The sequence below is a fragment of the Caretta caretta genome, chromosome 19 (genome assembly GCF_965140235.1).
Source record: "Caretta caretta isolate rCarCar2 chromosome 19, rCarCar1.hap1, whole genome shotgun sequence".
In the NCBI taxonomy this organism is placed as follows: Eukaryota; Metazoa; Chordata; order Testudines; family Cheloniidae; genus Caretta; species Caretta caretta.
In genome coordinates, this window is record NC_134224.1 from 2,716,129 (window position 1) to 2,744,018 (window position 27,890).

At 48.8% G+C, this 27,890-nt stretch overlaps 1 protein-coding gene across 3 annotated transcripts in view; it reads left to right on the plus strand.

The window, feature by feature from the left end:
- The window catches only part of STK40 (serine/threonine kinase 40), a 48,805-nt gene extending 23,121 nt beyond the window's left edge, over positions 1–25,684 (plus strand). For all 3 annotated transcript variants that reach the window (XM_048825723.2, XM_048825722.2, XM_048825725.2), the window contains 9 exons: positions 897–982; positions 1,521–1,664; positions 5,663–5,890; positions 7,296–7,348; positions 15,842–15,957; positions 19,783–19,927; positions 20,355–20,474; positions 21,232–21,316; positions 22,693–25,684. In XM_048825723.2, coding sequence (XP_048681680.1) covers positions 897–982; positions 1,521–1,664; positions 5,663–5,890; positions 7,296–7,348; positions 15,842–15,957; positions 19,783–19,927; positions 20,355–20,474; positions 21,232–21,316; positions 22,693–22,911 — 1,196 coding nt within the window. In that variant the 3' untranslated portion in view covers positions 22,912–25,684. The remainder of the gene's footprint in view (positions 1–896; positions 983–1,520; positions 1,665–5,662; positions 5,891–7,295; positions 7,349–15,841; positions 15,958–19,782; positions 19,928–20,354; positions 20,475–21,231; positions 21,317–22,692) is intronic.
- The last annotated feature ends 2,206 nt before the right edge of the window (positions 25,685–27,890 follow it).

A 27,890-nucleotide genomic window follows, 5' to 3' on the forward strand; every position in this document is an offset into this window, starting at 1 on the left:
TGATAAAGCAGCAATCCTTAGAGCTCCTGTAACTGGAAAATTAAGGGTGTTTGTAATGTGTGTTTAGCAAGACAAGCACAGCCATTAGGGGCACAACTGTGAACCCCTGCTTTTATTGATTTGGGGTCTGAATATTTAAATTGTATCCAAAGGCAAACTCTCTTCTTGAGGATAATGTGAAGTAGGATAGTTTTCCCTAAGGAGCCCTCGGGTGTATGTTCAACCCCACTTCACTCTGAATATGCTGTTAAATTAGCACGCACACAGTTTATTGAAGTAACACAGTGGCTGCTCTCTCCTTGTTGTGTGTCCTGTAGGCTGACCCGCTCCCCCAGTAGCTCTCGGCTGTCACTTGAATAACGTATAGTTTTTAGTTATTTTGCATGACCCCAAGATCCCAGTGAAGTCTATTTTTAAAACCTATCGGATCATCTGTTAAAAATGGGCTAGTTAAGATGGGGTATCAACACAGTGGGTTATTCTGGTGCATTCAATAAACTGTTAAACTGAGCAGCCCCTTTTAGGAGTGGCAGCTAGGTTCAGAGGTTCAAGAATTCCTTGCCACAACTGCTGATAGCGAATGTAAAACCTATATGGTTTAGGCATGCAGAAATCTGTATTTCTATAAGGTTCAGCTGGACACAGCAGTGTTTTGCCAAAGGTCTCTTCTGTGAACAAATGGACCATTGTCAAGGAGATTCAGAATCCAGCATCCTTTGTTTTCTTAAGAGCAATACAATCTATGGGAAGAAACTGACTGTGGATATTCATGCCCTGCTGAAAAAGGAACTTAATTTAGACTTATGCAAACTGTATGACAGCTGAATATTGACATAACATTGAATTAGTCATAGCTTCTTACAGGAAAACAAATCTGTTCTGCTTTGTGCTGGTAGGTCCACGTTTAGGTAACTCCCCGGTGCCAAGTATTGTTCAGTGTTTGGCAAGAAAGGATGGGACAGATGACTTCTATCAACTAAAGGTAAGCAACACACCTGGGGTGCGGATCCTCTGAGACCTTTTAACTCTTGCTCCATTAGAGAAACTGCCTGAATCCAGGGAGAATGCAACAGTCTAAATCCTTGTATACACTGGGGAATGGCTGCTAAAACTTCCTGCCAGCAGTTCAGCAACACTGGTGCAAGTGTTAGCTCTCAAACAAAGCCTCAGCTGCTGCTGCTCTCAGCAGGGTTAAACAGCCGTGCTTAACACACCAGTGGGTTTCTGGAGCTCTCTGTGCACTACTGCCACGAGGGGAGCTGAGCTGTTGTTCTGTCAACAAAGGGGGAAAGGATCTGGGGTGCTTGCAAATGGCAATGTGTTTCCTGTGAGCTCATCAAATTCATTCTGCACATGTTAGTTCAGACACTTTGTGGCAAGCACATAAGTCAAGCACTGGTGTAATTCCATTCAACTGTGAAATGCACATGTGAATGTTGAAAATGTACAGCTGTAGCTAAATATTTGGGGTGACTTCAGTTTTCCCTAAAGGAATAAGGCATTTTTCTCCTTTCCCAAAGATCCTTACCTTAGAGGAAAGGGGTGACAAAGGAATAGAAACCCAGGAGGAGCGACAGGGCAAGATGCTGCTGCACACAGAGTACTCTCTCCTTTCCCTTCTGCACAATCAGGATGGAGTGGTTCACCATCATGGGCTCTTTCAGGTACAGCCAGCCACCTCGCAGGCTCTCTGAGGACAGTGGCAACTGCCGTGAGCCTGAACTACTACTCCGAGCAATGCACTACTCACACTGACATTCTCATGCATAGAGAATTATCAGCATGCCAGCCATGATTAAGGCTAAGTTTTTTGTCTTAGATATTTTTAGTAAAAGTCACGGAGAGGTCATGGGCAATAATGAAGAATTCACGGAAGCCTCCGACCTGTCCTTGACTTTTACTACAAATACCCATGACAAAATGGGTAGCCTGGGCAGCTTGGAGGGGCGGAATTGGGAGCTCCAGGGTCCCCCTCCATGGGAGTTCCAGGCTGTGGGCGTCCCCCCTGCCTCCCACGGCAGCTAGGAGCTCTGAGGGTCCCCCTGCTGTGGCCAGGAGCAGCAGGGATTCCCCCTGCTGGGGCAGGGAGCTGTGGGGGTCCCCCTTGCTGGCCGGGAGAAGCGGATCCCCCTGCCTCCCGTGGTGGCTAGGAGTGGTGGCGGGGAGCTGTGGGACTCCCCCCAGAGGCAGGGAACCCTGAAGCTCCCAGCAGCTCTGGCCGAAGTTACAGAAGTCTTCGGAAATCACAGATTCTGGGACCTCTGTGACTAAATCGCAGCCTTAGCCATGATTAATCGGTGCCTCTTAAAGCAAGCAAGTGTATTGCAGAGGCAATTAGTGTTAAATACTGATGAAATAAGACTTGTGATGTGTGATATTAGATTATAAAACAGGACATGGGTCTTTATATGTGCACTTGTGATCCTTCCTGTGCTGCTTAACATTCAGACGTAGCCTAAAGTAAGTACAAGAAACATGAGTGTCAGTCTGAAGAGGCTCTTCTAATATGATACAATTATAGCAGTAGTACCTAGAGTTTGGATCCCACTCCAGGAAAATGGAATTGCTCCATGCCCCTTAATTAACATAAACTGATTTTCAAATGTGAAGCAACAAAGTGCCTTTTTAGAATATCGTCTCTGCTTTCCAGTTTCTGTAATTGGTCTGTTGTTGAATTGGGAGAAGCAGACAAGTTTCCAAGATGCTGTTTCAATATGTTAAAATAAATTTGTAAATTGCTAATTAGCAATTAAATATCGCTAAGTGAACCAATTGCAGGGCTGTTAACACCTCTGAAACAAGTCATTTATTGAGTCTGTGACATGTTGGCTGATAAGAGATGTTAGCTGTGATGCAGGTGATTGTTCACTTGCTGGCTAAATGTTTGTCAGCAACCTGTTTCAACTGATAGGTTTCAGAGGAACAGCCGTGTTAGTCTGTATTCGCAAAAAGAAAAGGAGTACTTGTGGCACCTTAGAGACTAACCAATTTATTTGAGCATGAGCTTTCGTGAGCTACAGCTCACTTCATCAGATGTATACCGTGGAAACTGCAGCAGACTTTATATACACACAGAGAATATGAAACAATACCTCCTCCCACCCCACTGTCCTGCTGATAATAGCTTATCTAAAGTGATCAACAGGTGGGCCATTTCCAGCACAAATCCAGGTTTTCTCACCCTCCACCCCCCCACACAAATTCACTCTCCTGCTGGTGCTAGCCCATCCAAAGTGACAACTCTTTACATAATCAAGTCGGGCTATTTCCTGCATAGATCCAGGTTTTCTCACATCCCCCCCACCCCCATACACACACAAACTCACTCTCCTGCTGGTAATAGCTCATCTAAACTGACCACTCTCCAAGTTTAAATCCAAGTTAAACCAGAATATCTGGGGGGGGGTAGGAAAAAACAAGAGGAAACAGGCTACCTTGCATAATGACTTAGCCACTCCCAGTCTCTATTTAAGCCTAAATTAATAGTATCCAATTTGCAAATGAATTCCAATTCAGCAGTTTCTCGCTGGAGTCTGGATTTGAAGTTTTTTTGTTTTAAGATAGCGACCTTCATGTCTGTGATTGCGTGACCAGAGAGATTGAAGTGTTCTCCGACTGGTTTATGAATGTTATAATTCTTGACATCTGATTTGTGTCCATTTATTCTTTTACGTAGAGACTGTCCAGTTTGACCAATGTACATGGCAGAGGGGCATTGCTGGCACATGATGGCATATATCACATTGGTGGATGTGCAGGTGAACGAGCCTCTGATAGTGTGGCTGATGTTATTAGGCCCTGTGATGGTGTCCCCTGAATAGATATGTGGGCACAATTGGCAACGGGCTTTGTTGCAAGGATAAGTTCCTGGGTTAGTGGTTCTGTTGTGTGGTATGTGGTTGTTGGTGAGTATTTGCTTCAGGTTGCGGGGCTGTCTGTAGGCAAGGACTGGCCTGTCTCCCAAGACTTGTGAGAGTGTTGGGTCATCCTTTAGGATAGGTTGTAGATCCTTAATAATGCGTTGGAGGGGTTTTAGTTGGGGGCTGAAGGTGACCGCTAGTGGTGTTCTGTTATTTTCTTTGTTAGGCCTGACCTGTAGTAGGTAACTTCTGGGAACTCTTCTGGCTCTATCAATCTGTTTTTTTACTTCTGCAGGTGGGTATTGTAGTTGTAAGAAAGCTTGACAGAGATCTTGTAGGTGTTTGTCTCTGTCTGAGGGGTTGGAGCAAATGCGGTTGTATCGCAGAGCTTGGCTGTAGACGATGGATCGTGTGGTGTGGTCAGGGTGAAAGCTGGAGGCATGCAGGTAGGAAGAGCGGTCAGTAGGTTTCCGGTATAGGGTGGTGTTTATGTGGCCATTGTTTATTAGCACTGTAGTGTCCAGGAAGTGGATCTCTTGTGTGGACTGGACCAGGCTGAGGTTGGTGGTGGGATGGAAATTGTTGAAACCATGGTGGAATTCCTCAAGGGCTTCTTTTCCATGGGTCCAGATGATGAAGATGTCATCAATATAGCGCAAGTAGAGTAGGGGCTTTAGGGGACGAGAGCTGAGGAAGCGTTGTTCTAAATCAGCCATAAAAATGTTGGCATACTGTGGGGCCATGCGGGTACCCATAGCAGTGCCGCTGATCTGAAGGTATACATTGTCCCCAAATGTGAAATAGTTATGGGTAAGGACAAAGTCACAAAGTTCAGCCACCAGGTTAGCCGTGACATTATCGGGGATAGTGTTCTTGACGGCTTGTAGTCCATCTTTGTGTGGAATGTTGGTGTAGAGGGCTTCTACATCCATAGTAGCCAGGATGGTGTTATCAGGAAGATCACCGATGGATTGAGGCTCTGTCTATGCCGTAACAAAACCAGAGGGTCCAGCTATATTAACTGGAATTAATTTGCAAACTGGACACCATCAAATTAGGCCTGAATAAAGACTGGGAGTGGCTGGGTCACTACAAAAAGTAATTTTCCCTCTGCCAATACTCACATCTTCTTGTCAACTGTTGGAAATGGGCCACCTTGATTGCACGGGCCTCGTTAGCACTACAAAAGTAATTTTCCCTCCCTTGGTATTTACCCCTTCTTGTCAACTGCTGAGAATAGGCCACTTCCACCTTAATTGAATTGGCTCATTAGCAGTGACACCCCCCCCCCCCCACTTGGTAAGACAACTCTCATCTTTTCATGTGCTATAATATATATTCTGCTTAATTTTATTTTTTCACTCCATGCATCTGATGAAGTGGGTTCTAGCCCACAAAAGCTTATGCCCAAATTTGTTCGTCTCTAAAGTGCCACAAGGACTCCTTGTTGTTTCAGCTACATTACAGTTACAGTCCTGTGTCTGGTTTCTGAGCATGCTGGCATTTGATGTAGGTTTTGCTTGGGTTGAGTACCCATGCTAGTTGAGCGTATTCTCACTGTATCAGTTCTTCACTACTCAGGCCAGGAAATGCAGACTAAGCCCTATAGTTGCTAATCTTAAACCAAATGAGTGTGTCCCAGGTAATCTCTTATCTGTGCTTTCCTTATTTCTTTATTGTAACTATCTAAAAGGCCATATTATTCTCTAATGCTCTGTTCCAAACTAATACATATGTCCCCTGCATGTGCAAACTAGACCATTTATTTAAACTCCATTCCTTGCCTCCCTCTGCCACTGCAGGACCGAACTTGTGAAATCATAGAAGATCTGGAAACCAACAGAATGGTCAGGAAGATGAGGAAGCGCATTTGCCTTGTTTTAGACTGTCTCTGTGCTCACGATTTCAGTGACAAGACAGCAGATTTAATCAACTTGCAGCATTATGTCATTAAAGAGAAGAGACTCAGCGAACGGGAGACTGTTGTTATATTCTACGATGTGGTACGAGTGGTGGAAGCATTACACAAGGTACGGTCTCCATGTAGCCTGTGCACATGTCTTGAGGGAGTTTCATCCCAAATTAGCATCCTGGACTTCATAAAAACAACAGAAGGATTACAAAGGATGGATGTCTCAGCTCTTTTCCAATAACACAATCCTTTTAAAACATTAAGCTCTACACAAGGCTCAGTATTCTGAGCCATACCAGAGCATCACCTCTCTCCCAGGTTGTTTGTTGCTGGCACAACATTTACTGGCTGAGGAGAGAGGGCAGTTGGATTAGATGTAAATCAGGTGAACAGCAAAACTATTAACCTCAACAAAATTTGGGGGGAGGGATAGCTCAGTGGTTTGAGCATTGGCCTGCTAAACCCAGGGTTGTGAGTTCAATCCCTGAGGGGGCCATTTAGGGATCTGGGGCAAAAATTGGGGATTGGTCCTGCTTTGAGCAGGGGGTTGGACAAAATGATCTCCTGAGGTCCCTTCCAACTCTGATATTCTATGATTCTAAAAAGAAACTTTCTGGGTTTGAGGCTAATCAAATCCAGGAACCACTCCAAAGCATTTCCCATGGAAGCAATATAAATCATAAGTAAGATAAAAATTGATCCTGAGATAAAAACCCTGTGCTGCTAGTTTGAGATCAATGAGCTGGAAATTACTGTGCTATAAAAATAGATTCCACTGAGGTTTCTGACTTGTTACGCTGTAAAAAGTGACATCCGGCCTCCCTTAGCAGAGCCTTGCCAGTGAGCTAATAAACATGCACATTCAGAAGAATCTCTCAGTCAAAAGGGGCATTGCCGGGGCTGGGCAGCCCGCGGCTCAGACCCAGCAGCTGCAGTCGGATGTGCCGTACAGCAGGCCTGAGTTAGCAGGATTCGTATACTGCGGTTTTGAACCCTGGCAACAAGGGTGGAGCAGACAGAGCAGGGCTAGAGCACTGGATACACCCTCAGTGGCAAATTAACACTTTGAATTTCATTGGGGTGTCACCAAGCTCATTAGATGTAGGGCCCGAGACATCTGACTGTTAGCGTTATATTATTTGGGTGTAGGCAACCTTCTTTACGGCTGTTGGCCCCCAGAACCAAGTGAAAAGTACCAAACGGGGCCTCGGCAATGTTTGCAGACATGTACGTTCCTATTTTGAACGTAGACGGATCCAGCTGTTATCTCTGCATTGTCGGCTTTACCTTCCATAGGCTGCTTGTGTGCTGGAATAGCTCTTGGATTGTATATCACAATAACAAATTCAACAGGCGAAGTGTGAGCATTTGCCTCTAATATTCTTCTAGTCAGAGGATGATGCAGTCTCTAAAATAAGATTAGTGCTTGTATCCTCTGAGTGCTGGGGCCAGAATTGAACTCATTCTAAGGATGCTTGTGTTCATATGATATCATCTGATCTAATATGGAATCTGTCTTACAGAAAAATATTGTGCACAGAGACTTGAAACTAGGAAACATGGTGCTAAACAAAAGGTAAGTCATTCCTTCTTTTTGCATCTGTTTTGTGGTGCTTCCTTAAGGGATTTCCTTTCTAGCAGACGTCTCCTTCATGGGTTACAGAGGTGTGCAGATCATTAAGTTCACACATGGCTGCTATTCCAGAGATGGTGAGAGGAAAGGAACAGTTTAATCTTTTGTCTGTTGTCCCCTGCCCTGCCAAAATTCTGTTCTTAGAGGTCCCCCAAAAGTGAGCAGAGCCAACCAATCTCAGTTCCCCCCAATGTACTTCCACTGCCCACAACAAGCGGTTAGCCTGTGGTCTAGAGGTCGGGCATGCAGACTCTTGAGTTCTAGTCTCAGCTCTGCTACTGAGCAGTGCCTCGGTTTGCCCACCTGTATAATGTGGATGACGCCAATTGGCAGTGTTGAGTTTTAATGTTTGTCACGTGCTTTGAGATTTGCAGATGAAAGTCCCTGTGTAAGAACTGAGCATTACTCCTGTGACTGGATCTTGCCCTCAGAGCCTGGGAATTGTGACAATGATAGGCAAACTGCAGCTTTTACCCCTCCTGGTCTCTTGAAGTGCATCTCCTCCCAGGCCTTGGGCTGTTCTGTCTCCAGATGGAGTCCTGCTGTTCTCCCACTCTTGAGACCAGGCCCTGGGGCCACTGTCCTCTGATCACGTGTGATTACCTCAGCAGATGCCGTGCCTGCAGTTCTGCTCCCTCTGGGAGTCATGATCAGACAGCCTTCTTAAAGCAAGGTAGTTTGTTTAGAACAGGGGTCGGCAACCTATGGCACAGGTGTCAAAGATGGCACGCGAGCTGATTTTTAATGGCACGCTTCTGCCTGCCGGGTCCCAGCCACTGGCCTCGCTCAGCCCGCTGCCGGCAGGCAACACCATGCCATTAAAAGTTGCTCAGCCCGGCAGGCAACACCATGCCATTAAAAGTCCTGCCTGGGTTCTTGCCCCTCCTCCTCCTCCCTCCCGGCTGCTGATCAGCTGATGGCCCTTGGGAAGGAGGGGGAGAAGCAAAGCGGAGTCCCAGCATGCTCGCTGCTCTGGGGAGGAGGCAGAGACGAGGTGGGGACAGGGCTTTGGGGTAGGGGGGTGGAATCAAGGCATATCCCCTCCAGCCCCCTGCCTTGAGCTGCTCTGGGCAGGGGGCTGGGAGCACTCCCACGACCCGAGCCCTCTGCCCTGATCCCAGCACCCCCCTCACACACACCCAGCCCTGACTCCAGCCCCCCAACCCTTTGTCCTGACTCCTGCACCCCACTCACATGCCCCCAGCCCTCTGCCCTGACTCTCCTGCACCCCCTCACATACCCAGCCCCCCTACACACCCCATGTCTTGACTCTTGCACTCCCCACATTCCCACCCCCACCCTGAGCATCAAGCGGGAGCTCCTACACCCCACGCCCCCACATTCCCACCTGCACTCCTCGCACCAAATGGGAGTTGCCCAGGTAAGCACTACACCCCCAAATCTCCGGCCCCAACCCTGAGCCCCCTCCCTCATTCTAGCTCCTGGTCAGACCCTACACCCCAACCCCCAGCCTGCTCCTTCACCCCCAGCACTGTGCTCAGTGCACTCCCACGCTCAGCTCAGTGCAGAGAGAGAGAGGAAGAGAATGGGTTAGAACCAGGGAGAAGGTAGGTACCCACTATATGTGGGCAGGGCCGGGATCCTGGACCAGTAGCGGGCTGAGTGGGGCCGGCAGCCGGGACCCTGGCTGGCAGGAGCTGGCAGACGAAACCCCAGACAGGCAGCGGGCTGAGCTGCTCAGTCCACTGCCGGTCTGGGGTCCTGGCCACCGGCCCCGCTCAGTCCACTGCCGGTCTGGGGTTCTGGCTGCTGGCCCCTTGCCAGCCAGGGTCCCGGCTGCAGGCCCCGCTCAGTCCCTTGCCAGTCTGGGGTTCTGGCCGCCAGCCTAGGTGAACGGAACCCCAGGCTGGCAGCGGGCTGAGCAGGCCGGTGGCGTAAGATCAGCATTTTAATTTAATTTTAAATGAAGCTTCTTAAACATTTTAAAAACCTTGTTTACTTTACATTCGACAATAGTTTAGTTATATAATATATAGACTTAGAGAGAGCTTCTAAAAAATGTTAAAATGTATTACTGGCACGTGAAACCTTAAATTAAAGTGAATAAATGAAGATTTGGCACACCACTTCTGAAAGGTTGCCTGAACCCTGGTTTCGAACAAAAGCGTATAAAAGAAAATATCTGAAAACATTAACTAGTCTATAGGCATGCCCACATCTTCTTCCTCAGAGTTCCCCATTCCCCAACTTCTCTGACACTCCCACAACTCTCACAGGACCTGTCTTTGTTCTTACCAGGAACAGCCCTTGGCAATTGACCCCACTTCCTCTCCTGACAGAGGCTTTTCGGTGTCCTTTGATTTCTTTGTTCCCAGCATTGGCAGAAAGAGCTGTCACTCAGGCCCAGAAGTAGGCCATTGTCCTGTAATTTTGCCCCTTAACCCTTACTGGGAGGCTGATTATTTATAGCTAGTTGTTTTCCTGCTTGCTTTTCCCACAGCCCCTTGTTAAACTAGATCCATGCATTCAGACAGGAGAGTAACCAATCTATAATAACTTAATCTCTCTGACCAGGTCACATACAGTGTTCCTAAATTATTACATTGCAGGTCCCTGTCCATCAGTTGCATCTTGATGGCAGTGCCTTTGAAGTACGGTTTGTGAGAGGCGGGAGGGAACAAAAGTTGTCTAACTTGACTTTGTAAACAAATAATCCAGATTGAATTTCATACCCTAATTCTAGATGGACTTGAGCCTGAAATTTCCATTCTTAGCTTTTACATAGGAGGCTGCTAATACACATGGCAGAGTTATTGCAGATCAGTTTTCAGTTTCTAATTCAAATGGGTAATCAGCCTCTACTAATTCTGAGGCTTCCTGAGCAAAGTCAATGAAAATCTCATCCTTACTGCCAAACAATTAAGGGTTTTTTTCATTCTTTATAGAAGGCAGGATAAAACCTTTGAATAACCTATGGCCAGTGTTAAGACAAAGTTAGACTAGATGATCCTAATGTCTTTTCTGGCCTTAAACTCTACAAATCTATGAAAGAAAAAGTATATAGCAAGGAGAACATAAGTGTGCGGGTGGTGTTTGATGGCCTGTGCTGGATAGGAGGCCAAACTATCACATCAGTCTTCTGGCCTTAAGCTCTAAACTGCTTCCTTTCTGCAGGCTGGAGAGTGGGTAGGGACTGGATTGGGAAATGGAGTTTATCTTGGTAGGCCATTGAAGAGAGAAGGGAACAGATGCTGGCTTTACCTGTAAGCTAGTAGTTATTGTCTGTCTTCCTGGGATTTTACTAGTAAAGACAAAATGCAAGTTAGCATAGAAAAGAGATGATGGTGTGACAAGTCTAAAGTGCCTGGGTTTTTGTGGGGGTTGGGATGTATGGGATACTAAACTGTAACTCTCCTGGGATTATTCATGTTAGATATAGCTCAGATCAAACTAGCTTTATAAGATCCACTCCTCATTATAGATTAATGCAGGCCTAGGCTACAGCAGGATATAAAAAGCATTGCATTAATGCAAGATTCCCCCTTAAAGAGCAGTTATAATCTGCAGTCAATTTTACATTTACTTTGCAGGTTTTCATTTTTTGATTTACAGGGCAAAAACTTGCTCGGTTTACAAATCAGATGATTTTTTGGTAACTGACACCAAATTCTGCCTCAGTCTGAAAATGCAACAACTTTAATGCCTCTTACCTCATCACTAGTAACAAAGATTCTGTAGTTGGGTTGCACAAGGCAGAATAGAATCCTGTTGGTTCTGCAGGGCTAATGGGAGTAAAAGTGTGGTCAGTAAAGTGCAGTCAGATCCCAAGATGTGTAGGGAGCTAGAAATTGGTTCCATATTCACATGGTCACATTTCTCACTAGCACCACACTCTATATTCAGCCTAGGAGCCTTCTGAGTGGTCCTTTTAAAAATCTGTGTTCAGCCAGTTCTGCACTGGCTAAGATGACTCTTCTGTCTCTCCCCCAAGTTGTATTTGACATCAGGCACCTGTTTGCTCTTCCTCATTTTTCCTTGCAGGATGGGTGCTCCTAGCCTGTTGCCTTGTGACAGGACCTGCCTTCATTCTGTTGTTGTGCTGACTCCCTTTTCAGCTTCAGTTGCATTTTGCTGCTGCTTCTTTCACAACTGGTTTGAAGTTGCTTAAACTCTGGGACCTGATTCTGCCCTCATTTGCACCTGAGTTACTCCATTGAAGACAGTGGGATTGGATGGGTGTAAAGAAGGCAGAATGGGGCCCTTGTTTTTGTGGAAATCAGCCAGGAGTTAATTACTTCTGATAACTTATTTCAGTTAGGCTTTCAATTTCTCTTCCGCTGGCCAAACAGCAAAATTTTCTGTCTTGGAGCCATTGTGCGCTAAGTGTGCATACCTCAGAGGGCAGGATCTGGTCCTTAAGTTATATTTGGAAAATAAAAACAGGGGCTGCCCAGCCTGAAATATCTGAGTACTGAGGTATGTTCCCCTTCTCTGGAGAAAGTGAACTCTCCTGTTCCAGGGAGCTTGGCACAGCTTCCCTTCATTTTTATGGGTGGGAGGTGCAACCCAAGTTCCTAGAAAAGAAGAAAACAGAGCATCAGCCAAAATGCTCATAACTGAAGCGTGACTCATTCAAACCAAACGGCGCTGATGCAAATCTTCGTTTATTTCTCTCTCCCAGTCCTGTTGGAATGGGATTGACTGCTTTGAGGGAATAAAGCCATCATTTCTCTGCAGTTAAACTGTAAGAGCTGGTCACCAGTGACTCAGTAACCAAGTAAAGCTTAAAGTCTGCCAAAAGAACGTGGAGGATCTTTTGAGTTAATCTTGTTTTCTGACACTCATTCAAAACTGGACTTTAATTGAGCAACCAGTGGCTCAGTTCTGAATGCTGCAATCCTATAGTAGTATCTAACACAGCATGCTGCTTTATCCCGACGTACAGTCGGCCTTGTTGGTCTTTCTTTAGTTGTCCCAAAAATCTAGTCTTGTCTTAACAAGACAAACTTAGCTGGTGACTTCTCAAGCCTTTTAAGAATTTCCCTTTGTGCATCAGTGTTAGGGTATTCCTATCAAAACATAAATTGACTTGAAGAAACATTCATGTTCTTTCTGCTCTTAGTCTCTCATCGTTTTTAGCCACACATGTCCTCCCAGAACATGAGCTCCATTACTTAAAATACCTCATTGAACTTATTAGTTCAACATTCAGTGTTTAAAATGCACATGTTTAAAGTGAAATGGCCATCTAAGTTGTTGAGTTACCACTTTACTAAGCTGACGTGATTTTCACAGTAACTTTTAGAGTTCAAAATTTTAGTGACAATGTTTTAAAATAGCTTAATCAGTCACAACTTTCACCAGAATTGGCAAGATGCCAGGGGAATGTGTTTCCACTTGATTCAGATTACACTGCTTTTCTATTCCACTTCTCTTCTCATTACCCCATGGCAGCACCTTCGTACAATAGTTCATCTGCACAGTCTATATTGTGGTCAGCGTACAAGCTGTGGAGCATTTCAGACGCTCACTTATATCCAAACTTTGTCAGGGAAATGGGCACTCATTGAGCATCACTTCTGCATGTGCTTCCATTAGCTTTGTGAAGGCTGTTTAAAAGTATTTTGGTAGACTAATCTTATGTTGCCTTGCTACTGTGTTGTCCCTATCTTGCTTCCAATGTCCACATGTAGAATTTTCTTCTTAGTGCTTCATGTGTCTTTGGCCATCCATGTCTCCTGCATCGTGCCTTGGAGGTACTTTCCAGAAGTGCACAGAATTAATGTCTTTTATCCAGTTTCAGATTTCTAAAGCTTTGATTTGGGGTGCAAATAGTGGTCATATTCTCAGTAGTTCATGTTGGGGCTATGGGGGCCTGGGCAGTCAGTGTGTTACTGAACCGCTGATTGTTAGATGGAAGTTCTATATCAAGCAGTTTCAGGAATGACACGTACTACACTTGCACATTTCTTCTACTGTTGTACCCTGAGCTAGAAGCCAAGAGGGCACATTTCTTAACCATCTTTCCCTGCAGCTGGTCTGATTCACTGGACGGTGATTTGGTGCTGTCTGGTTTTCTTGTTGGGTGGTGTGATCAGAGAGAAGTTGTGGGAATCTAAAGTCTTATGCTCAGCTCTCCCAATACCAGCCTTCTGCTCCCATGCAGAATCTCTAGACACATGCTGGCTGCGTGTACGAGCCTACTCAGCCCCCAATTCCTATTTGAACACAAACAGAAAAGTCTTTACCTACCCTGACTGAATTCAGTTGTTCCCCTGCAACAGTTGGTGGCTTTCAGTGCAAGGAGCTGCATTCCCTGTATTGTGTTTAATGATCACAGCTGCAGGATAAGCTTTCTGTTTAACTCATTTGGTTGCTGGAAAGAGGCAAAATGAGACTTCTGTAGGGGTCCTTGCAGAACTGGCTCCTTGCTCCAAATGTCACATGCTGCCGGCGCGGGCAGCACCAAACCATAGTCAGGTTTGCGCACATGCATCCCTTACTAGCAAGAAGGGAAAGACATTTGAAGTGACACCAAGATGCTTGGCTATAAAGAACTGTTTTAGCAAATATATGCTAGGTTTACTCTTGTCAAAAACAATGAGTTTTATGGCAAGAATGCCATTAACTGAAGAGAGAGAAACTCACTGAATCTTCTACAGCAATGAGCCGTTGAAACTGGGCAGGAAGGTAAGCTTTTGAGTAGCTTGCTGTGGAGAGGGCCAGTGATTTGGGCTGATCAGAAATGTTCTCTGGCACCGAAAGATGCCTGTTGTAGAAACCCATGTTTTCTCTGTTGGCTGCAGCAGTGGAGTTGGCTGACTATTGCTTGATAAAATCCAGACCACAGGCATCGCGTTCCTAGGTTAATGAAAAAACTGCAGCCGTTGTCACCTCGGAAACCGATCCCTGCATGAAAACCTCTGGCTAGCTCAAGCCACCCCCAAAGTAGCCAGTGCAGCAGCTTGATTCTACATTCACAGATCAGATCAGATTTCAGTGCCTAAAGAAAGCCAAGCAACCCTGAACATCTTTGTGTCAGTCTAAACACCGAGCCTTTTACAGCGTTAGCAAAGCTTGGATCTGCCATCTTTCCACAGCGTGTCTCTTGATATTCCACTTTCAGTCTCTCTTGACAGTAGTCTAATGGGAGTCTCTTGAACATCAGTCTTGTTTCTTAAATAAAAGTAATGAGGAAACTCCCCATTGCCAACCCACACTTGATTTTGTTTGATTCTTCTAATATTTCTGGATTAAGTCAGTCAAAATTATCCATGAAATATTAGAAGAATCAAACAAAATCAAGTGTGGGTTGGCAATGGGGAGTTTCCTCATTACTTTTATTTAAGAAACAAGACTGATGTTCAAGAGACTCCCATTAGACTATTGTCAAGAGAGACTGAAAGTGGAATATCAAGAGACACGCTGTGGAAAGATGGCAGATCCAAGCTTTGCTAGCTCTGTAAAAGGCTCGGTGTTTAGACTCTAAGGTGCCACGAGTACTCCATTTCTTTTTCCCAGGGTATAATAGTGTCATTTCCAGACAGTGGCTTTGGCCTCTATCCTTTGAGTTTTATGTTAAGATTCTTAAATTGTTCAAGTGACTGTTGAAAGTAACATGGAGGTAATTAATTTCATAATGAGCTTAACTCTGAAAGAATTTCTTAAATCAGATCAGGAAATCCTGTAGAAACAAGGGTATTTTAGTGTGAAAAATGTGTATATCTAAAGTTCTTATCCTCTTTACCTAAAAACAGTTATCCCTAAAGAAACCCCTAGTTATTGATTGACCATTGCCTGCACACTGGGTACTTTCATGGAAAGAGTATCCATGAATGCCTGGTTGTGTGCTGTGAAACCCTGGTGCAGTGTAGTGCTTGTTTGGAGATGGGTCTGTGGAATGATGGGGAGGTGGGGGGAAAGAGGGTCAACTTCTCAAATGAGAGAGCTGCCATTTCTTACTGCTCACAAGAGGTGGCAGAGATTTTAAAAAGAAAAGGAGGACTTGTGGCACCTTAGAGACTAATCAATTTATTTGAGCATAAGCTTTCGTGAGCTACAGCTCACTTCATCGGATGCATGTGAGCTGTAGCTCACGAAAGCTTATGCTCAAATAAATTGGTTAGTCTCTAAGGTGCCACAAGTTCTCCTTTTCTTTTTGCGAATACAGACTAACACGGCTGCTACTCTGAAACCAGAGATTTTAAAGCCCAACACAGAGGTCCAGCTGGGCACTTTGCCTCTTGCAAATACGTTGCCAAGTCCTGTTTTGGCATATTTAGAACGGCTCTCCTTCAGAATGGACTGGGTTTATAACCACGGCTGCCAGTGTAAAACTAGCCTTTGCTTGGTGTTTTACTGACTTCCTGCAAAGAAGTATAGTTGTTTCTGCCTTAGTGTGAACCAAGGGAATCAACACTGTCTGGCTCCTGACCTGGCTCTCCTTGCTCACTAATGCCTTGTAATCCTCCCCAGGACTCACCGAATAACCATAACAAACTTCTGTCTTGGAAAGCACCTAGTGAGCGAAGACGACCTGCTGAAGGATCAGCGAGGGAGCCCCGCCTACATCAGCCCAGACGTTCTCAGTGGTAGGCAATCCCTTTCCTTCCTCAGTGGGAGTTCACAGCTCCTGCCTGTGTAGTCAGCTTTGTTTTATCTGTATGCTGCTCTTGTTCCTGGAAGAGAACTCTGCCTAGCCCTTGTTCCCAGATGTAACATACCTCTAAGATCCTCTTACCCACTAATATGAGAGCTAGTCTGTTTTCCACTGGGAGGGGAAGGGAAGAGTGTTTGTAATTCTTGGGTTAAGCTACACTGGAACAATGCTCTCTGACTCTGAAATCAGCATGTCCACACATGGAGTTGGTCAGGAACCCTGATGAATTCCATGTATAGACAAGCTCTTGTGCTCTCAGTCTTAATTCTGTCCCACGAGGGGTCTGTGCAGCTTAGCTGGGTGATGGGTGCACACCCCACACAAGAACCAGGGCTAAGTCAGTTCTGACACCGTAGGAGTAGCACTCGCCCCAGGCTGTGCTGTTTGATGTTACACAGCTCCCTTTTGCTTAGTCTCCAGGGGCTGCCCTGGTGGAAACTAAAGATCCCGTGGGCACTTTGTGCTGGGTAAGGGACTCTGCCAACGTCCCGGCCTCTGAACCGGCAGCAGCTTAGGAGGTGGTGGTTGTGCTTGACTAGGCAGTGACTGCACTGCCAGTACCTAGTGATCTGCGACTTTAGAGCGTTTAGGGTACCTGGCGCATCGCAGCGTGTCCAGCTGGAATCCCAAGTCTGTGCCGCTACGGCTGAGCTGTTTGTGCCTAGAGAGAACGGGGCTTAGTGAGCCGGGACGTTCAGTGTTGCTTCTGAAAGGCTTCGGAGTCAGCCCTGGCTCGTTCAAGGCCTGGCTCAAGCTGGTGTTTGCCAACTACCCTGAGAGAGCTTGACTTCTGTGTGTTTTGGCACCTGCCTGTTTCTGCTAGGAGACCTCCCTTGGTCTGCAAACTCTGTTGGACCCCTCTTAAAGTATCAATACAAATGGCTTTTTATGTTCCAGGAGGCAGCAAAACCTGCAGACACAGGCTCCCCTCTCTGTCTCTCCCCATGGTCTGTGTTCTTCCTGTCGGCAGGCACCTCTTAGTCCTGCCTGCAAGGCTTAAGTCTCTTCTCCCTGGCTTCATCCTGCGTGGGTGGGGGAAGAGACAAATCCACGCAGCCGTGAGGTGGAAATTGGAGAGCTCTCTGGAGTGTCTGCTTCCCATGGGTGCCTCACTGCCTGTGTCCAGGCCCTGATCCTGAGATACAGCCAGCTTCTGGAAATCCCTGGGCCATTTGGTCTGTTTTAAGGCCCTGTCATTATCTTATGCGACATCTGAGATCTCTAGCATTGTAGCAGGCCAGCATGTGAGAAGTGAGCCCTGCATTGTTTGGTCAGCTGTAATCCAGGGGCATCATTTGCCGTGGAGCTTGGCACTAGAGTGTAGTGACTAGCTACATGCCTGGCTGCTGCTTGACTCAATTGCGGGCGAGTACAGAGATCGATGGGGGGACAGGGGAAAGGTGGGCAAATTTTTAATTTTGTTCATCTTATCCTCTCCCCTCAATGCCTGGTACAGAGGAGCCCAGTGAGCCTCCGGAAGGCAAAGCCCCATGGCTCCATGTTACACAGTATCTGTCCTAAGCCAGCAAATGCCCAGGGCCTCTGTGCAGAGAGAATCGCAGGCAGGAACCTGCTGAGAGCTGTGCAGGCCTGTAAGGTCTCTCCTGCTTCTCGAGGTATTGTGAGCTCCTGTGCCCAAGTGGGTGGGGTGAGTTAAGTACATTTCAGGGCACTGGGGCAGTCTGAGCAAAACTGGCTGCTCTTTGTGATGGAGGCTTCTTGGAACTCCCTGCTGCTGTCTCCAGCCCTCCTGCTTTACCAAGCTGGGGCTTCTCCCCACTCATCAGTGGGGTTCTGCAGTAATCCGGTCTGGGCCCAGGCCATGCCTGACCTTGCCACTCGTGGCTGCATAGTGCTATTAGGAGCATTTCTTTGCTTTTCTAAAATCTCCCTTGTTGCCAAATTTGAGGATGACACATCTGTAGGTCCAGCCCTGCAAGGTTCTGGGCACCCTCCAGTCACACTGACTTCCCTGGAATAGAGGATGCTAAGGGCCTTGCAGGATAAAGCCTTGTATATTGGGACAGCCCATAGCTGAGGCACCGACGGCAGACCTACCCAGGCAAAAGCGCTCTGTGGTTCTGGGATGCATCCCTCTGGCATGAGCACCTTCCGAGCCCGTCCTGTGAAAGGGAAGGGTGTGTGTAACCCTTCCACGCCTCAGCTCTACACACCCAGGAGACTCAGGCTGGAGCCTGCAGTAAGAATGCAGCTCGGGAACCACTCAGTCCTTAGCCACAGTATCCTCTGAGCCTGGCAGCAGACAAGACCCAAGGCCATCAGATTTTCCTTCCAAACTAGATGTTCATTTAGTTTCAAAGAGACTGTTCTTGGTGTGGTGGAGCCTCCCTCTGTCTGCATGTCTAATATTCCTGGGTGAGGGGGAGCTAAAGACACAGGGATGATTACTCCTTGTTTTAGGGCTCTCGAAGGAGCTGTCTCCTGCTAAGAGATGGACTGAATTTCATGGCTGACAAAATCTCACTGCAGGAGAAGTCGGCAAGCAAGGAGGGGGGTGAGGTGCCTCTTGAGCTGCACAAAGCAAAGAATAATTAGTACCGATAGGGAATGCTGCAGCGGTGACTCACTGGTGACTCAGCGGAAGTCGTTCCCTTAATCCTGTGCTGTGGTACAGCAACAGGAGCTTAATGTTCAACCTCCTGCAAGCTCTTACGTGCTTGATTGATGAGGTGACTGCAGGGATTCTAAAGCAGCAGTTCCCTCTAGCGGATTCCAGAGAGCCATGGGGGCTGCAGTGAAGGGTTCCCAGGATGCTGAGGCATGGGGGAGAGGTTCTCTGAGCTGTGCCTCGTAATGTCAGACTTCAGCAACCATCTATTTCAGATCTCACCTAAGGGCTGAGGCATGTCAGCTCAGTTGGGTGCATCAGAGCCATATGTGACAAGCTTGGGAGTCTGCACCTCCACATGAATGGTGATGTGTCCTATACAGCCAGGCGATAGGGCCTGTAGCTTTCAGATTGGTGCTGACCTGATGTGGATGTTTTTCCAGACTCTTTTCCCAGCCCCCCACCCCCGCTTCTCATTGCAGGGATCTTTAGTCTTCTGTCGTTTCACTATTGCCAACAATCAAATTCCTCTGAACCTTATGAACCCGAGTTGGAGCAAAACACACCCAAGAGTACTTTGCCCAACACTTGCAGCACCTGGTGTGGTGGACACTGATCATCAGTGCATGGCAGTGGAGTGGGGAACAAAAGAAATGCCCCCAGGCCATCCCTGGTGTGGATGTAGAGGAGACAGGACTTTAGAGGAACCCCAGATGGGTTCAAGATACTCATTCTGTCTGCTTCCGGGCAAAGGAAGGGCTGCATGAGCAGTACCAGAATATGAACCTGCAGCTTTAGAGAACAGGATAGGCCACATCCCAAGCTCCTGTGAAGTGCTGCACGGTGTCAGGCTATGAGAACTTGAAAATGTAATGTAATCTCAAGATCCTGTGGTAAATAACTTTTCCCCACAGATGGGAGAAGGCTTCAGCTAGAGAACAGCTTGACTTCTTACCCATCAGTGTGTGTCCTGCAGAGAGGAGTTCACATGCACACTGCATGCATTGTCTTAATGGACACTCCTTTGAAAGGTGGCTGGCTAGCTCAGGATCCAAAGGGTTCTCCTCATGCTGATCTAATTCTGAAAGAAGAACTTGCTTGGGAGACAGTTCCTGTGCTGTGCCACACTGAATGAGACACCGAGGTCGCAGCATCGCGTGACCTGCTTTTGTCCCTTCCTCTCTCCAGGTCGGCCATATCGTGGGAAACCTAGCGATATGTGGGCACTGGGCGTGGTGCTCTTCACCATGCTGTACGGCCAGTTTCCCTTCTATGACAGCATACCTCAGGAGCTCTTCCGCAAAATCAAGGCTGCCGAGTACACCATCCCTGAGTGAGTGACCCAGCCCCTGGTGCTCCCAGCCCTTAGTGCACGTGTAACAGTGGCTGTGGGAGCTTCAGCTAGCGAAAGGCGCTGGGGGTCAGTGGTGCTGGGTGCAAGTGTCCCAGCATACAGTGGCCTACAAGGATGCAGGAACTGTACTCTGACACCTTGTTCGAAATGTGAGCAAGGCCCTAGCACTGCTGTCCCCAGCTTGAACAAGGAAACACATGGAAATAAAATGGAAGGAAATCAAACCCAGTAGTTAATTTTGAGCTCTGGTGAATCAGAGCACAGCCCCTGCTCTCCTGTCCACTGCCCTGCTCTCCCATCCACTGCCCCACACCAGCCCCCAGCTATTCCTCCCACATTCAGCAATCTCTGGGCTGTGTAACCATCATGGCCTTTGTCTTGCTCTGACGGCATGTTTCTCTGGCAGAGATGGGCGGGTTTCTGAAAACACTGTGTGCTTGATCCGAAAACTGCTGGTGTTGGATCCGCAGCAGCGTCTCACAGCCTCCGAAGTACTGGAATCCCTCTGCTCCATCATAGCATCGTGGTGAGTGCTCCAAGCTTCAGAAGAATGGGGAGTTTGTGCTTCCTGGGGGTCAGGTGTACCTCGCTTGTGCAACAGGAATATGTTGCCATTGAGACTTTGGCGGCCCACAGATTGTAACCAGCAATCTGAAGTCCAACTAAGTAAAACCAGGCATGAGCCCTGGAAAAGGGTACGGGTTAGATGTTTGTTCTAAATTAGAGTATGTAATCATGGGGGGGACAGGGATGCCATTTAAGGATAAATCTGACTCTAGAACTATGCATGTACTGAGCAGGAGGAAGCTCCTCTGTCTCAGCCCCTAGCCAAGGGCCCATTCCAGCAGCAGTCTCTGCCTCTTCTCTCCCCTCTCCCCCCCCCCCCCCCAGCAATTCATTCGAATTACCCCCATGTGACTCCCCAGCTGCACAATGCAGAGTCTCTGCTGCGAAGTGCCCCTAAGCCTGGAGCTAGAGTGGACACCCGGTGGGTCAGCAGTCAGGCGCAGCCGGTTTTGGAGCACGGGCTATTTTCATTTCTGCCTAAACAAGGTGGTAAGAGTGCCACATCCTGCTTGGAGCACTGGCAAAAACCAAGAGTGTGAAGTAGCGTCTTCCTTGGCTGCAGTCTGCGAGGCACCTAGAGAGGCCTGGTTGGCTGGAGCTGCAGTGACCGCACTGAGGCGCTCCATGGCAGGTGGGATGTACCGTGTCTGTGTGCTTCATGACTCTGGTGTGTCTGTGCCATAAATTGCTAATACGCTGTGTTCTCCACGCCCCAGGCAGTCCACGTCCTCACTAAGTGGCCCTTTGCAAGTGGTGCCTGATATTGATGACCAGGTGACTAACCCAGAAACCCCACAAGAGGTAAGAATGTAGCGTGGTGGTGAGCTTATTTCACACGGTGTTGAGATATAGGGAGGATTTGATTGTGGTGGGCAGATAACCAGCTGTCCTGCCGAGTGGGCACATAGGAGAATTTGTTCCTGCTCTGACAGCCAGCTCCTTTCCCCCAGGCCTCAGCACGCTTCCCCTTCAGTTGCCTTTCTCCTCAACTCCCACTTTCTCTTGTCCCTTCACTTCCCTTGTGTCTTCTTGTCAGGAGGACCCTTGCCCTCCACAGCACGCCCCCTAAACAGGGAGGGGAGCATTGCTGGAATCACAATGCAGAAGGTTGCGTTAGCTCTCCGATCTCCGTCTGTAACAGTGGCACTGGTCGGGGTAGTCAGTAGGTGGACTGGGCCAAATCCAGGCCGCCAGATACTTTTGAACGGACCCTGACATTTTTTATATACTTATTATCATCATCATCATCATCATCATTATTTTCTCTGGGATCTGGACCTGGACTATACCAAGAAATTTGGACCCTGGCAACAAATAATTGACTACCCCTGCTGTAGGGGTGGTCAGTTACCCTAGATGTACTTGCCCTGTTTGATGCCTTCCAACAGGGTAATGACGGCAGGGCTATGCAGAGGAAGCAGCCAGCAGTACCAGCTAGCACATACTCTGCTGGTCTCTTAGCTTTTCTGTTTAACAATTGGGCTTGAACTTTCCACGTGTCAACGAACTCCCCAGAGTTGCCGCTTCTCTGCGGGGAGAACCAGGAAGTGGCAGCCGCACTACCTCCGTGCGTTCTGCAGAGCGAATAAACATCCTGTTCTCTTCGCCAGTGCATTTGTGTGGGAAGCGATGGCTGGTGACCTCGCTGCACCGGTGTGCCCCTTAGAGCCTTCGTGCCGCTCCACGCTAACCAGCCTGGGCTGCGCTCCTAGCCTTGGGGAAACTGGCTGCCACTTGGCCCACTCACCTCGCTGGGCTCACCATAAGAGTGGCAGAGTCGTGGTCAAACTACTCCCTGGCAAAGTCCCAGATCAAGTGTAGCTGGCAGCTCTGGGATGAGATGCCCGCTCTGAGTGGGCAGGACAGCTCATGAGTGCCCCATTCCTACCTTTCCCTGGTGGTGACTGCATGGGAACCCTGCACGTGTCCGTGTTAGTAGACAGGATGCCCAGAGGCCTGCATGCTTTAGTTAGATGAACTCTTTTGCTGCTTTGTTGGTAGCTCAGGACTATCTAAGATGGGTATTGGTGAAGGCGCATAGATGCACTGTGAGTGCCAGGGCTAGAGAGTGCTTGTCTGCTAGGCCTCAGGGGCTCACACCGCCTGGCTGCGTACAAGCGTGCTTTGCCACGGGACTGGCAGTCCCACAGCTCTGACTCACTCTGTGTTGTCTGCAGGCGAAGGTGACCGAAGAATGCTCACAGTACGAGTTTGAGAATTACATGAGGCAGCAGCTGCTCCTGGCTGAGGAGAAGAACACGCTGCACGAGGCGAAGAGCTTCCTGCAGAAGCGGCAGTTTGGGAACATCCCACCCGTGAGGCGCCTGGGGCATGATGCCCAGCCCATGAACCCTTTGGATGCTGCCATCCTGGCCCAGCGATACCTTCGGAAATAGCTTCCCACGCATCCAACAGCACAAGCACCATCCTGCAGTCTGCCTTTCACGTCGCGACTACAGCTCGACAGCAATACCTGTGCCCTGTGATAGAGAATAATGTAGCAACTCCTTCAAGCTCTGTTGAGGGGGACACACTCATGCTCGCTCTGTTGGAGGGAGAAGACTTTTTCAAAAGCTAGTTTTGGAAGCAGCAAACTCTTGGCATCTTCTGGAATCTCCCATTTTTAAATCCAAGCCTGGATGACTAATCTGCTTTTAATCATGACTTTTTAATCTACCTCTGTCTTTTTAACTGTGCTGTTCTCTGGATCGAGCAAAGCCTCTGGGAAGAGAGAAGATTACTAAGGGTGAAATCGGTTTGCTGGCGCAAGTGCCATGGCTGAGTGTGCAGTATGGAGAGTTGGCTGGTAGCATTTGCTCCATATGGTTTGAATAAGCTTAATTTTATCTGAGTTTCATGAAAGTAACAATTTCTTGAAACCTCCCACCCCTTATCTGCATGAAACCTTCGTTCTATTTTTAACACAACACCTAGGTTGGATATATTTTGTCTAATCCTGGCTGGTGTCTGGCGTCTCAGTAACAGCACTTTGGGCCTTTAATAAGCTTCATACGAATATTAACATCCTGGTTACCTTAGACAGCTAAGGAATGAAGCCTGCTTCCTGAGCAGTAGAACCAGGGTGAGATGCCAATGGCCATTTCAGGCCAGCGTTACAAATATCTATAAAGTCTTTCCAGGCTTATTCAGAGGTTTTGCAGAACCCTATTTAGCCCATCTTAGCCCTGACTCCCCTCTCACCTTTCACGGATTCTTTTAGCTTCTCGAGAATATATGATTTAATCTGTTTTTCAGTAGCTTATCTAAGGTGCAGTAAATTTGCATTAAATCTGTTAGCATTTTCACCGTTCATTGTGGTACAGATATAATATATGAGTTATAATGTGAAAAAGTTCCCCAGCATAATCTGTGTAGAATTAGAGGGAGAGTTGGCTAAAGCCTCTACTGTATGTGCTCTCTAGTTTATCTTGCCATCCCAGTCCTGACATGCGAATCTGGTGCTGTTCCTCTGGTCTAGCCATTGGGAGTCAGCGTGGACAGGGACATCCCAGCTTCCACCACCAAATGCCATTAAATAAGCATTGGGCTGTGTTGAGAACAGGATAGATCATTTGAGCCTCATTTTGTGAACTGGATGCCTGTCTTGCCAGAGAACTGTTCTCACCAGAGATCCCGTGGCCTACGCTGCCCGATCCAGGCTTCTGATTAACCCAGAAGCCAGTTTTGCTTTTCAAATGCGGTCTTTCCCCTAGACCTGACCACACACTGTTCCCAGCCGTAGCTTGGAGCCCCGCAGCACTCACAGGAATAAGCTGTGATGTAATGGTCTCTTTCCTAGTTGTGGTAACCAAAGAAACCACCTGATTTCAGTGGAGCTACATAGTGAAGCAGTGGTGTGGATAGCTGGGAGCTGGCTGGGCAGGTGCAAGGAAATGCTGGAATAATTGATGTGAGAAGCTGGCAATCCCTGGACCCTGGCATGGAGGTGGGAGTTGTGCGGGCCGCAGGTTGGGCTCAGGGTTGCCGAATCAGAAATACTTCTCACTAGATACAGGAGTTTGTGCTGAGAAGTAGCAACATCTGCCAAGTACCTGGAACAGGTGCTCGCTGGCCGAGCCCCCCGTCACTGGATATTCAGTAGAGCAGCTGAGGGCCCGTCGCCAGCACCAGTTGTTCCGCGCCCCCGTTACGTTCGTGAGCGCAAGCGTGGAGTGAGTCGTGGGATTTATTTGTAGCTTGTTGCCGTCTCTTGCCTAAAGGCTGGAGATGTCTTTAGATAATGTTCCCAGTTGTATTTAAATCTGCAGCCCTCTGTCAGTGGATTCTGCCTGTTAATGCACTCGGGGGCTGAACTGAGATTTCTTGGCAGGAAGGTTAATTGTAAGCTTTGGGCATTATGTTCTGCCTCCGAACTCCCTGAAGCAGATTCACAGTGTGCAGGAAGTTAGACTTATGAACACTAACAGGGACTAGAACAGCCTCGCCAAGCTCGCCAGGATGAGCCAGTAGCTTGAAGTCGTCTTAGTCTCTTATTTATTTTGTTCAAAGATGCTACAGACTGGGGTGGCACCACTACCCCTCAGTGCCATCAGCAAGAGAGCTGGCATGTGGTGCCCCCTGCCATCGGCTGTTCAAAAATATCAGCCAACCACCACATAACAGCTCTGCCGGGCAGGCTTCCCTGTGGGCTTGCCCTGCACCGTGCAGGAAGGACTTTCCGAGACCTGGACACTGCACACCGCCTCATGGGGCGATAGCCTGACGGCCCATTCTTGCCAGTTCCTCTTCCCCTCCACAGTTCTCACAGCAGGCTGGAGCCCAGGAGCGCTGTGTGGATTGTCCCATCTCCGTCCCCACCATCCGTCCTCCCGGTCTAGCTCGCAACTTGTTCATGTTACATTTTTTCCCAAAGTTAAAGCAATATTCTGGGGACTCTGCAAAGTTGTATAATACTGAGTATTCCTGCAAATGGCTAATCACCAGTGAATGATCACATGTTTAAATTAAAGAAACTGGAAAAAGATGGCAGTGCATGGGGAGGGTTTGAGAGCTGCTGGGTTTGGTTTCAGTAGATTAGACATATGACATGCTGTAGACAAGGATCCTATTGTAAAAAATGAAGAAGAAAATTTGTATAAAGACATATTTTTGTACTACATCAAAACTCTTCCTGCATGTCAGCAATAAAATTTCATAATGTAGAACTGGCGTCATGTGGCCCAGCGTCGTGCGTTTGTGTGTGTGTGTGTGTCGGGGCTGTGTGTGTGTATGTGGGGGGGGTGACAGCTTGGCCCTAGGCCGAGTAGCCTGAGTGGGGAAGAATAGCGACTCTGCTTAGCCTCCCAAGGAGCAGGGGGTGAGCTGGACTAGCCCATCTGAGAATCCGTAACCCCTCCCACATCTTCCTGCTGGGACTAGTGGGGTGTCTTGTTCCTGCTTTGGGCTTCTGCCCGAGGGGCAGCCCCCAATGTAGGGCGTGCCGGTTGGGCTCCTGGCTGCAGTTTGTGGGGTGATGCACTAGAGGGCACTCAAAGCCAGAGCCTGGCCCTGTAAGAAGTGTCCTCAGGAGGTGCCCTGGTCTTACTCTGACAGACTTCACCTGGCTGGGGGGAGGGAAACCCCCTGGGGGGTGAGCCTGGGCCAGGGGCAGGGCAGCCAGGCCTGGAGTGTCCTTGGGTAGACGCAGCTGCCTGCTAACACCGGCCATTCAGCCGTCGTGTCTGAAGTCTTGCTCCTGCCGCGCTGCTGGGGAGCCCACGCCCTTGGTTGGCCTGGCATAGCCCCCAGTGAGCGGAGGGAGCCGCAAGAGCAGAGTTAACCCCCAAAGCGCACAGAGGAGATGGGGTGGAGGGATGTGTGGGGACGGAGAGGAGGGGGGAAGCACTGCAGGCCTAATGCAGGGGAGTTGGGGGCGGATGCTTTCCATTTCCCATCACTCCCCTTCACTGCCTGGAGGTTCAGCAGGGGGGATCTGCCAGCAGCAGCACGTGGGGCCTGCTAACACCCTGATGCTGGGGAGATCTCTGGGACAGGTGACGCTTCTGTCCGAGGCCCCACTCCCAAGGGGACGATTCAGCCCGCTGTGGCTGCTGTGTGAGGAGTCCATGGCGCCAGCTGGCAAGCGCCATCTGAGCGTGACCCAGCCTGGAGGGCTGCCCGCCTCTTTTGCCTGTTGCTGCGGAGGGTGATTCCTGGGTCCTGCGGGGGTTGGGCACTTCCTAATGCACAGGTTTTGCTAGCCTAACTGGCTCGGCAGGGGTAATGGTGCTGCAGCATTGCTTGTTGCAGGGTCACTCCTGTGCTGTGCCCTCCCCTGCCCTTCCTCTGTAACTCCCCCATGCCACCTTCCCTGCCCATCTGCTGGCCTGTGACTCTTGCTCCCCTGGGGCTGGGAGGTTACTGACCCCAGCATGGCTGGTGCTTGGCTGCTTTAACTCTGAGTGCTTGGTTTGGCTGCATGCTGGGCATCTGGCTGAGCACGTCCAGCCCTTGGCACCCAGAGCCCTGCATGGACGAGGACATGACTCGGATCCTGCTGTGAAAATGTCCCACGCCCATGTCGTGCCCTGAGTGCTCATCAGCTCACTCAGGCCTGTGCAGGCTCTTGCAAATGCAGGCTTTCCCTGTTTGGAGCTGCATCCCTGAACTGGGGGTAGCACTACCTGGGGGTGGAGGCCATGGGGTTCACCCTGTACATTGGCCTCCTGGGAAACACTGGAGGTTACATGCTGGCTGTGGGAACAATCCTCTGCAGCAAGGGAGGGGCTGTCATCACTGACTGCTGGGTCAAACCTTGCACCCCCACCCCCTCTGGCCTGGGCCCCTAGGGCTTCCCCTCCCCTTGTTAGAGAAAACTAGCAGGGCACCAGGCCCACAACGCCATGTGCTTCCCCCTGCAGTAGCAGAGTGGGGCTGGGAAAGGAGCCCCCTCAACCTGAGAACAAGCAGGGTCTGGGAACGCTTAGGCCCTAGGGCTGGCGGCTGGCTGCATCCCAGGGATTTTGAGGCTGCTCCTCCAGCCAGTTCAGGGGCTTTTCAGGCTGCCCTGTGTCACGGAGTCCCCGAGCGATGCTCTGGAACTGCTCCCTACGAAGCCAGTCAGTATTCTGGGGCAGTCTCCTTTCTGTGAGCAGCCTGGCTGCAGGACACACAGCTCACACAGCTTCCACCTTCCTGGGTCTGACCTCGGAGCATTCAGCCTCCTCTCCCCCTCCGTGCGCTTCCCACAGCGAGTCCGCTCAGGCGGGGCTCCTGGGGAAGCCAGAGGGTCCTGCCCCCCCCCGACTTCGCAGTCAGACGTGACTCTCAGCCAGCCAGTAAAACAGAAGGTTTATTAGACGACAGGAACATGGGCTAAAACAGAGCTTGTAGGTGCAGAGAACAGGACCCCTCAGCCGAGTCCATTTTGGGGGTC